Below are 12,351 nucleotides of genomic sequence, written 5' to 3' on the forward strand. Positions count from 1 at the left end.
GAAATGTCTTTTTGTGATCAACCCCACCCGCCACTTTTTCTTTAAACAGTTTAAAAGAAAAAAACATGTTTGCACATTCTATGTAGCAATATCTGTTTAGACAACTTTTAACCAGAATAACAGTAATGGATTTCTCCAAGTGGCTCAACTTGCTGAATGAGGATGACAGTGTACTGTTTATTTTTCCCTTTTGGGTTGTGTGTTAAAAATCACACATACGTGTGCGCGAATGGCATTGGGTTCGCTCTCCTCTTGAGCGTAGAAGAAAACCATCTGGGAATGTGTTTGTGTTAAGCAAAGTGCAACGGTTTTCCTCTCTTTCATTTACACAGGCGCCTGGCATCATGTAGGGACTAATGTGGAATCTAAATCTGGACCTTGTTGATAGAAAATGGCAGGTCACACTGTTTGGCATGTGACTCTCACAAACCCCAGTGCAGGCAATGGTGCTAATAGATAATTGCTAGCTTAATAGGAGATGACATGTTGTATGATGTTGCACTCAGAGCCAGTGACTGTCTCCAAATTATACCTCCATATTTTTTTTCTATTTCAGGTGGAGACATTGAACAGCTTTTAAATTGATTTGAATTATAAAAAAAATCCTTGACTTATGCACATCTGCTCAGCTAATGAATGTTGCTAATTTTTAAAATTACTATTATTATAATACATAGATTTAGACCTGCAACATGTCTTCATTTGCATTACATTTCATGGATACAAAATAACTCATCATATGAAAAACAAGCTTTCTTGCCTCCTCTTGTGAACTTTCGTTCGTGGATTGCAACAATTTGGATGCAGCGCTCTCTGTCTCTCACTCCCTCACACACACACACACACACACACACACGTCCTTTCATAGACACACGCATAATCATCATAACCGTTCGCTGTGGACTCACACCCTCCCCCTTCGCCTCCCACTCATCCTACTGATTGGAGTTGTCACGAGTCAGAGGGTCACAGTACAGGATGTCAATAGGCCACACACACACACACAGACACACAGACACACAGACTAAATGACAGACAGACAGTAATACAGTCCTGTCTTAAGTGTGTATAAACACACCCCACAATCACCCCAACACGTCAACAGCTGTGCATCAGCTCGCTCTCCCACTCAATGCAGCCACGCACGCCGACGTTAGCGAAGAGCATTCAATTTATATTCATTATTCACCAGTCAACTGCCTTGATTTCAGTGATTGGATATACCCTCTACCACATACTGGCTCCTCCCTCGCTTTCCCCAGTCCCATGGGAAGGCTCAGTGTCTCCCCTCAGCTTCTAGAGTGGATATCTGTGTGTGTGTGTGTGTGTGTGTGTGTGTGTGTGTGTGTGTGTGTGTGTCTTTTATGTATGTTAAATGTTGCTGGGTATGTGGCAGTAAAAAGGCTTTTGGGGTATGAGTAGAAAGCAGATGTGGGCTGGCCATATTTATAATAAAGGGAAAAGCCCCAAAAAATAATCTTAAAAAAAAAAGAAAGCAGATGGATTTGATCAGGACTTATCCTAAAAGAAAAAGAAAAGCGGCCAGAAACAGCCTTCAGAAAGGTTCAAAGCTTTTTTTAGACAACATTTAAGACTCACACTTATACGCAAATTAGCGGGTAATGTATTTTGGATGTACCTTTTTTTTTTTTTTGCGCCTTTTGTTGATATTGATAACAAAGAAAGAAGCTGATTTCTGCATTTGTACAGTAATGTCAAAAGTTTGTTTGCAGGACTGTTGCTGTTTCATTCACTCTTATGCCACTTTCCACCCCACACATCTCTTTTATAAGCCCCTGATGATTTGAAAGTAGAGGGGTATGATGATTTTTTTTTGGTATCTTTAAAAAAAATGAAAACGGCTGGTTTATTCACAGAAAATGTATCTGCAACTATTTTGATAATCACATAATCATTTTGAATCGTTTTTAAAGAAAAAATGCTAAAGAATCAGCTGATGCCCAGTTATTAAATGTGATAATTTGCTTGGGTTTGGACTGTAAATTGGAGAAAATTAACAACAAAATAATAAGCTGATAATGGAAATAATAGTTAGTCAGTAGAATATAACCCCTTTAGGTCTGCTGCAGTACAATGATGCATCCTCACTAAAGCATAGGTTCCACCACCAGTCCTTTTCCAAACAAAAAAGTAGCAGTAATCAATACTGGTATACATTAAAAACAAAACAAAAAAAAACAAGTAAAAGCAAAATTCCTTTTTAAATATAGCCTGAAAACAATTATTAAATATAACGGCCGCAACTAACGATTATTTTAATTAATCTGTCGATTGTTTTCTCGGTTATTCGAGTTGTTTGGTCTCTAAAATTGTCGATCAGTGTTTTCCAAAGCCCAAGATGATGTCCTCATATGTCTTGTTTTGTCCACAACTGGAAAATATTCACAATTGAAGAAGCTGGAATCAGAGAATTTTTACTATTTAAAAAGACTTAAACTGATAAATCAAATATCAAAATAGTTGGCGATTAATTTAATAGTTGAAAACTAATCGATTAGTGACACTCTTTTAAATATCTCCTTCAGACATGTTTTAAGACACCTTCTTCATTCACCCCCCGATAGGTGATTGCAAAATGTTTTGTTTAATACAGTACAGTTAATTCATTCAGAAATGTAAAGTCTGTCTGCCTTTCCTATCCCCGTCATACCTCCCAGATCTACTACAAACAGCTTCAGGTAACTGGTGAAACCACCAACGTGCAGCATCTCAGTAACAACATGCTCATCAGAAACAATCAAGTGCAGCCGAACCCAGCTGAGAAGTAAAAGAGACGTTTGTTTGACGAGACATTGGCCAGGCTATCTTTATCTCCAAACATAAGCAGAGACAACCACATGCAGAAGCTCACAGGCAGTTTGCGCTCAAATTGTTTTGGGCACCTGTCATCCTCTATTATAATTAGCAAGTGGACGTCTAAATAATTGCCATCAGGCTGCGGCTGCTGTATCAGTGTTGGTAGCCAGAGCCCCGTCCCCCGCCTTTAGTTCTAGTATTATTTAAAGGGCCGGCACGCCTTCAAAAAGCAGTGCCCTAAGCGAAGTCTTAAGCTGTGTATTCAGTCAGCGACAGCATCTGGAGTGCTGAAAATAATTAACTGACACAAGAGGGTTTGGTGTTCACCATTTGTTTTGTCCACAATGTGTCCCTGACACACACAAACGCACATACTGTATGTGTGCACATAGCATAGCTTTTGATCATAATTGTGACACTGCCAGGAGAGAGGGAGGTAACACACTTATCCCAGTAGGGATTTGGGATGGTTGTAAAAGTAAATGAGGCAGATGGGTCCGTCTTGAAATGAAAAAGCTCCTTTGAAGAATAAAGATAGAATATTGAAGTTGAAGGACTGTACTGGCATAACTACAGTAGGAATACTATATAATAAAAGTACTGTTATATAACAGTAGATATATAAATTTGCATGATTGTACATACTTATTTGATGTTTTTACAGAAAGGTCCATAAACCAATAATGTATGGCCCAAAGTTCTACATCATTGTGTAGAAACTAATGGAATCTTGATAAGTAACGCAATATAAAGCAAGATGTACATCATGCAAAACACCCAATTCTGCTTTAACTGTATAGAGACTTTTTGTTTGTTAAAATGTAGGTGCAAGGCCATCATCCCCTCATTGCGCATGTGTTTGTGAGTTGGTCTCAGAACCGAGGTAGCTGCCATAAAGAGCTACGCCCTAGGGCTATCCCGTGTATCGCCAGCCATAGCGTGACGACTTGACTCACACTTGTCGTTCTCCCCTCTCCCTCTTTCCCCACGATTATGATGCAGTGTAGAGATGTATGTCAGGACCATACACACACACACACACACAGTAAATATATATATATATATATATATATATATATATATATATATATATATATATATATATAGCATATTCACAAAGAGCTGTTGCCTGTGGGAAGACCATGGGTCACCAGGCTTGTTTCCACCAACCCCCTACATCAAAGCTGGTTGAGTCGCTGCTGCTCAGCAGCAACTTCGCTGTGCTGATAGCAGCGCTGCTTGGATTAGCCAGTCAATGACATTCAGTTTAGTCCAACAACAGCTGACATTAACACCAACACGCACACACCCTCTCCCTTCCCCCTCCTCCATATCACCCTTCCCCCTTACTCTCTGTTGTTCTACAAGCTACCTCTCTCACACTCATGGGCTTTCTTTGGTGTTAACTTACTGCACAGTTGTATGTGTCAGCATGTCTGTTTGTGAGCGTGTGCACGCTTGTCTCTCTCTCGACTTCTAATTCTCCAATTTGTCTGACATGTCCTGAAAAGCCCCCCCAATTAGAGAGACATTAGCATAGCACCGCTTAGAGTGCAGTGGTGTCTACAGAAATCACTTCCTCTACAGAAAAGGACAGAATGACGTTGTTCTCACGGTGTTCCCTGAAATGTTGTGCTAAACAACCAATGTCTACTAATGACCTATTATGATCCAGGTGCAAATTTCAAGGCCCTCTGGTCAGATGTGGTGTCTGACATAAGAAGAAAACAGCATTTAGAGAACTCCAAGCCTTGGATCTGAATGTTTATACTGGCATTGTTGTGTTAAAAAGCGGGTAGTTGCAGCTTAGTGAGTTCCTAGCCCATCCTTTTCTGTGTAGTCTATATTTCTTGGTGCCTGCTCAGCAAGCGCTCTCTGTGGTGCTGACTTAGATGGGGAAAACTGGTGCTGTCCATGGTGCTATCATCACTGGTCCTATTTCAGTTGGTCCTTGCTGAGCTACAGCTGACTGTGTTAGCTTTTGTCAGCTCTGTCCTTTGTGCTATCTCATCTGTTTCGAGCAGAGCGCATGCCATCCGCAGTGCTAACGTTGCTAGTTTCAGCCATGATGCAGTCTGCGCTGCCCACTAACCACTTACTGCAAGCAGACCCAATGTCTGCCACAGATTATAAGATGCTAACTGCCACTCTGGATCCATTTTCTGAATCCTCAGGAACAACCTTTATTTTTATACCCAGCTCATATCCTGCCAGTTAAATGTGTATCAGGAAGCAGATTTGTCATTACTCTAGTTTAGGCTCTATCTTGGTGCAGGCACAGTGGCATTTTCCTGAGGTGCAGTGAGGATTTTCCCTGTTTAGTATTTTGATGACTCACTGCGTGCTGCAGCAGGGGGCGTGTCACTACTGGTCTAGTGATGCCCTGCAATATTTTGTGCATTTTGCGCCTTCTGCTGCCTGTCTGCTCTGCGCATGCCACACCCTCTGTGCTTTTTCCTCACTTTAATTGGTTGAGGTGCAGTTTAAAGACTTTTTTGAATCAATGATTTAACTTTCATTATCCATTTGTTATCCATATTTAACCATCTATTTGCACAGAATACTTTTTTTTCCCAATAATGCCAGGAAGCAAGAATTAGGATTAATATCTGATTCTTCTGTTATCATTAGCAAACAGTCTTCAGTGTTGCTCAGAAACACCTATTTGGCTTATGATATTAAAGGACATATAGTTTTAGGTTAGTCTAAAACCAAAAGCCAGGGAAAACTTTGTATATGACGTGGTTAAGCCCAATAATGACTGTGGATTAGTGCTAGACGATGCAAACATTTGCACAGTTTTAGGACTAAAACGGCGGGGAAGACAGTTGTGTCATCCACAGGGCAAGCATAGTTACAGTTGTGCAGTCCAGGGTTTTATTATTGTCATTCTTCTTGATGCTGCTGCTTTAAGTAGTAAAAACAAATTAGCTTTGTATATGGGTTGTGTGGGTTCACTTTGATCTAATTTAGGCCCTGTTTACACAACATTTTCCTTCGTTTGTGCGGAGAATTCGCCTCTGAAAATGAGTCTTTCTAAAAACTCCGGCCAGTGTGTGAGTGGAGATTTTCGAAATCTTCGTTTGCACGTTTGCATGTAAACTGAGACAAACGGAGGTTTAGAGGAAGTGATTCGTTGCTGCTGTTGCTATTTTCGGGATTCTGATTGGCTAACGTGGGCTTGAGCTTCTCGTTACACTGCCACCTACAGGTTTGGTATGCTCTTGACAGCATTGACGGCATATGTACACGGGTACGTGTAAACGAACACTTTTCTGAAAACTGACAGCTGTGCACAATGTTATTTTTGAAAACGGAGAGGTTGAAATTGAGGTTTATGAAAATAGCCAGCCACGTGTGAACGTAGGATTAGTGAGGTTGTGTTTAGAGATATGAGTGCATGTCTAAGAATAGTAAACTCACAAGGAATGAATAGCCGTATAAGAGTGAGAGACATCTGGAGACATGAATTTAAGGTGTAGTAGATCATAATTACATCTACTCTTCTTAAACATTAATATGCTTATGGTATAATGCTCTCTAATCAACTTGCTAAACTTCAATTGATTGCTTATTTAAAAAGATTCTTGACTTAGAAATGGTGGCATGACAGCACTCTACAGTAATTGCACTCTGTCTTCCAAATACGAATGCTTACATGTCCCTCAGTTCCCATTGGGGTGACCAGGGAGCTTTTCTAAGACAATGCATCTCAGCACTCAACAAATGAATTGGCATGTGAGGCAGCAGAGCTTCAGTGTGTAAGAGAGCACAGGGATTGGCGCTCCAGCAGGTTACAAACCTTGCTGAGGGCTGATGTTAATTAAAGGCTCCGTTCAGCACTTTCCAAATTAGATGTAAAATGTTAAGCAGGAGGGCTTTGCAATTAACGTGGTGCTCGGTGAGACCTCTGACCCCGGCTGAGGGCGACGCGTCCTTGAGACATAATTGTGCTCACCTTAAGTGCTAGTTCGACAGGAGGAGCAAAAGAAGAGTCAAGAGAGGAGCAGGGTGGTAAAGTGTACCAAGCATTCCTTTGCTATAGAATGAGCTACTAGTACATTTTCTCTCTTCTTCCATTAGGCTGTGGAGAGGTTGAAACGATTTGCCTCTCACCCTCTCTCACCCTTGTTCGTGTGCATTGATAGCCGCAAGAAGAATGTATTGGATTGCAACCATTTGAGGGATACACCAAATTAGCCCATTTTCACTTGTTGGAAGTCTGATGTGAGCAGCTGCCAGCTTTCTATCTCTTATGTTGTCTGAAATAGATTTTTTTCTTTCTCAGCTCCTGAAGCTAACCGTGTTTGGCACCGTACCAAGATGATCCCAGATAAATATATTTTATGAGATGGTGCAGACGAGTACTCTCCAGTGTGCAGCCCCAGTTATGTCGAGAGCTCTCTTTTGTCTAAGCGTACTTGTCCATCACAAATTTCTCCATTTCCTGCATCTCCTAGTATTCATGTCACATGACTACTTGAGTACACATTCAATCATTTGTTGTTTATTTTTATGCATGACTCCCTTAGAACCAGTACAAATCGATGTTTTGATCCTAACATCTACATTTAGTGAAACAAAAATGATAAACTCACGTGCAACAAATGTATCACCATGAATGTACAATCATTACCACATCCTGATTGTTCCAACAGCTGCGTAGTCACCTATTGAGCATGTTCCCTCAGCAGACGGTTATCATCACTTACAAAACCATCAAAAGGGAGCATGTTGATTTGTACATGAGAGTTGCATCCTTCCTGCTATTACAGTATGTTGCAAGATGACAGAGTTACCCCGGAAGGGGACCAAGTCATAAGCAGAGGAGACACAGAAGTAGGTCAGCTCCTAGGCGTTTGTTACATCATACATATTCATGAACAGCACCCAGTTGTTGCGGAGTGAACTCAATCTACACAGACTGTTTATTCTGTTCATTGGGCCCCCTTGTCCGTTAAAATGTTAAATATTAGTGATTACGCATCACGTTGATAATATGAGCAATTGACTCTTAACTGTTGCATTTATCTGCATTTTACTGCTGTAAAATGATTTGCATACTGTTGTAATCACATCTTAATCTCACGTTTTACCACAGTAAGTCATGCATTAAGGGGTTGGGGCAGAGCAATGACTCTGCTTGTTTTATTTGCGCAAATAAGCGCTTTTCCTATACTATAATGTCATTTCTTTTATTACTACATTCATTATTTAGTCCGTAAGATGTCAGAAAATAAGCAAAATATGTCCATCACAGTTTCTCAGAACCCAAGATGGCATCTTCAAATTGCTTGTTTTATTCTGTACTAAGAGTGTCCAGAACCCAAACATAACTAATTCACAGTGAAAAAAGAATAAAGTAGCATATGCAAACATTTGTGAAGCTAAGATGTTTGACACTTCTTTTTGACAAATGCCTTAATCGTTTTTCCAGTCGTTTTTTGTTAATCGACTGATGTTACAGCAGTAATTCTAGCCCTCATGCATGTTTACGATGTAAGCAGTGAGGCCTGAAGCATCTTAATAACTACTGAAACATTTGACTGTATATTAATAATCAATCACAGTCACAGTATGTGTGTTCACTGGTGCTTGCCATTGTCAATATTGGTTTATACAATTTGATATAATGGCAGTTGTGCAGTAAATGGACCCATTCGTAATTTTAGTGAGTTCTAGCCGTGTTGCTGACACTTGTCCTTCAACCACTGTGGATAAAAAAGAGAGTTGCAGGAGAGTGTGGGAGACTGAATACAAACTGAGTCAGTCATAATGCTATGAATTGCACTGATAGTTCAAAACATGATGCTATTTCTGCCAGCTACTGTTATTCACTCAACCCTAACATAATCAGACACTCCAACACAACGATAATGCAGGGGATGAGAATGACCTCCTCTCAACTCCCAGCAGCCTGTGCTACAGTTTCAGAATCATTTGTGAGGTTTGGATGGATAAAGAGAGAAACATAAAGAAATGGAAGCGTAACTCTGTTTATCTAATACATGTTTACTTTATATTCTTTGTATTTAAACACATTCTACTTAAAATTCAAATGCAAACATTCATTCTTTTTTTCTATAATGTAACACCTCCCCTATTACCTTTGTTGAATAGCTTCTATAAGAAAAAAAAAAGGTGTAATTAGCACCTCAGGGCGGTCGTGTTTGATTCTAGCAGGTGGCTATTAATGCTATTGCCAGCCCTGTTGACAGTGTCTGAAAGGCATCTTTTACGTTGTTACAACCTGCCATAAACATTTAATTACAGGAATCCTCAACCTATATTTTAGCCCTCCCTACTCTCCAGTCGGAACAAGTTAGCCAATTGAGGAGGGAAACCGAGAAAATGCAGCTGGAGAGAGGGAGGTGAGGGTGACAGGGAGACTCTGAGGAGTTTGTGCTGAAAATATTGAAGGAGAGGAGAATGTTGAAGTCAAAATGAAAAGAAAAAAGGGTTTGATAGATGGAGGTGAATAAAAAGAGCTTGAGAAGGAAAGTTATTAGGATCCAACGTAAGAAGCTTGAGCATACTGCCAGGCTTTATTTTAAAGAGCAGGTTTTACAGACAAACAAAGCAAACGCCTGATAGCCGACGTAATCTAGCTAAAGGTGTCTTTTGCTTGTGTAAGTGTGAGGTTCAAGGGTGGCCTCACTGCATTGCCCTTGTTCTGTTAAGCACCGCCGCAGCGCTCATTGCACCGACTCCCAGGCTTCTTTTCTTAGCCTGCAGAGAAATTGCCTTGCTTATTGATCTGTTCCATGTAAACAGAGCATCTCGGGTCTACGGCTCAAGGTATACTATGCACAGGAGATTTCCGACAGAAGATGGCATATTTATTTTTGTACACAGCCTCTGTGATTTAAAAACCCTCTTGATGGCGTCTAGTGCTAAAAGCAAAGTACAGTAAACTTGTGGACGTGGAAAATGTCCTCCACTGGTTGATTTAGCTTCAACTTGAAATCATTTGTCCTACAACTTCCATATGAATATCCCCTGAATGTAGAGAAAGTAGACTTTTCAGTATAATAACGGGCATTTCTTCCTATGCACAACATTAAATATTGTTAGGATCTGATTGTTGAAGTGAGCCATTATGTTGATTAGGTTTAAAAGACAGAGCATGAGCACATAAAGAAACAGGCTCAAGCTGTGATTTTGATGGCATTGCATCCATTGGCCATATGACCAGTAATCTAATTCTCCCCATCCTTAGACCATAAGCATGAGGTCTTTTTAGTATACTGTACATTGGCCTCAGGTTATATTGGCCTGACTGGTGCAGAGACCATTCCAGAGGCTTTACTCGCCCTGTGTTCCCTGCCCTGAGTACTTCTGTACGCCTGACTGCTCTTTCTGTCTTTTTTCTCTCTCCTCAGCTCCACCTTTACCGTCACCACTATCTCCATATACGACTGGGCTGCTGCAAGGGGTCAAATGTCACCTACTTGGGATTTTGTCATTTGCTTAGCCTGATGATTGGTGTGTGTGTCTGTGAAAAAGAGAGAGATAAATATAGCAAGAGAGGCGATCAGAGTATGCAAGAGAGAACATTCTTGTGTGTGTGCCTGTGATTTTCTGAAGGAGTTTAAGGGGATCTTGCTGCTATAAAAATAGCTATTAACAGCATGGGAAATCACAGCTTGCCTATTGGACACACCACATCTGTACACTGTTCAGCAAGAAATAGGTGCTGAGGGAATTGTGTGGGGGGTATCTTTATGGGCAACCAGCTGAGACCACATGCAAGGAACATGCTAATTGGTATTCAGACCTGGGCTGTGACACCTTCCCACACAGTCCTTGCTGCGTACACATTCCTTTCTGTTGCCACGGCTCCGTCCTCGTAGAGAGAGATGAGCCTGTCCACTTCCAGAAACTCCAGTAAATCCCAAGGTCTATCAGCACTAGACAATTAAACTGGAGTCGGCACTTTTTTGTGCCAGCTTCTCTCTCCTCAAGTTTTCAGCCTCTTTGTTCATGTGTAATCCTCAACACGGTCAACACGTTTCACTATAAAATGGTTCTGTTTACTCTTGTGTCAGCCTCTCTCTCCACAGCAGATAACCAGTGACTTAATTGGATGCCATGTGAAGAAGCATAGTTGTACACACAAGTGTAAGTTAGATGTACAATGGTATGAAATACTAAAGGGGCAAACCCTCAAATTGACAAGGATGGAACCAGCAAATGTTTTCCCTCTTTGCTGATAAGGGACTTAAATCTGCTCTATACTATTTCTATCAATTCCATTTGATTAAATGGCAATATTAATATCAAAGGAGTTGCTTGTAGTTACGAACCCACAGTAAGTGTTTCAGCGACTTTCATCTCATTGTTTGGTTTTATGGCCCCATTTCCCAGCAGCATCAGGAAGCTGTTTTCAGTTAAAAATCTTTGAAAAACTGCAACTACACATTACATTACCTGCCCAACACTAAATGACAGAGAGACAAAGTTAGCAACTAGCTAGTGATGACAGTGGAGCATTTAGCTTTGCAATAACATTATGTATATAAATAGCATTATGTATATATGTGCCACCTCATCGTGTTTATTTATCTTGATTGTTATATTTTACTATTTAAATGTTCTATTTTGTTATTTTATATTTTACTATTTAAATGTTGTCTGTGATTTAACTGTTATATTGAGAGCTGCTAAACTGCGTTTTGTTGTTGAAAACAATGACAATAAAGATCTATTCTATTCTAGCTTTAAAAAAGAGCCAGATATTTCCCTCAGGGGTCATTGAGCTATAAAGAGAGTGAATAATGTAAATTCATCAAGTGGCCAGAAGGTTTGCGGGTTGTACATATACTTACAGTTCCGTTATGTTTCATTTTGACTGTCACATTACTTTCCACTAGTCTGACATCTTGTCATACTCAGAACATACTAGAGTGACAAAACAGAGACAAACATATCATCGCTGTGGCCACCTCTGCTGCTCTCACACTCCCTCTGAAGTCTTTTCTCTCTCAGTCTCAGTTAACACAGTTGTCAGTGTAAAGAGGCTAATAAGCCTGCAGGCTTTTCGGCAGTTACCACACCTGGAAATAGCAGTTTTCTGTTTATATGCAGTCTCGCTCCTTTCCCAGTCCTAGATATAACAGCCTATATTAAGTGCCAACTGTTTGGCAACACGCAGCTGTTGAGATGCAACAACTCCACATTGTTAATTTGTGTGACCTTTTGTTTTGTCTAGCTGCAGAGTGGGAGGCTACCAATCTGAAGAAGGTAGAAGAAGCCTATGAGACAGTCAACATGGAAATAAGGTATGGGAGGTATAAAGAAAAATAAGCACAGGTTAGCTTCCATTGTCACATTTTTGTGGCTAGATCCTCAACATTTTTCACTTTGTGTGGACGATGCATTAGCTTCTCAGATTGCTATTGTAAGCAGGGTGGCATGGTATGTAACCGGACCTTAAAATAGACTCTATCCGTCTGCACTGTAATTAATTTGCACTGTGTGATACCTAAGGCTAATTTTAATGAAGAAAAACAAACGCTATTGGTTGCCTACTGT

The 12,351-nt window shown here is 40.4% G+C and overlaps 1 protein-coding gene across 3 annotated transcripts in view; it reads left to right on the forward strand.

The window, feature by feature from the left end:
* The window catches only part of LOC144534255 (glucosidase 2 subunit beta-like), a 123,063-nt gene that overhangs the window by 68,638 nt on the left and 42,074 nt on the right, over positions 1-12,351 (forward strand). For all 3 annotated transcript variants that reach the window (XM_078276087.1, XM_078276089.1, XM_078276088.1), the window contains one exon: positions 12,029-12,098. In XM_078276087.1, the coding sequence (XP_078132213.1) occupies positions 12,029-12,098 (70 nt within the window). The remainder of the gene's footprint in view (positions 1-12,028; positions 12,099-12,351) is intronic.

The sequence above is a fragment of the Sander vitreus genome, chromosome 19 (genome assembly GCF_031162955.1).
Source record: "Sander vitreus isolate 19-12246 chromosome 19, sanVit1, whole genome shotgun sequence".
In the NCBI taxonomy this organism is placed as follows: Eukaryota; Metazoa; Chordata; class Actinopteri; order Perciformes; family Percidae; genus Sander; species Sander vitreus.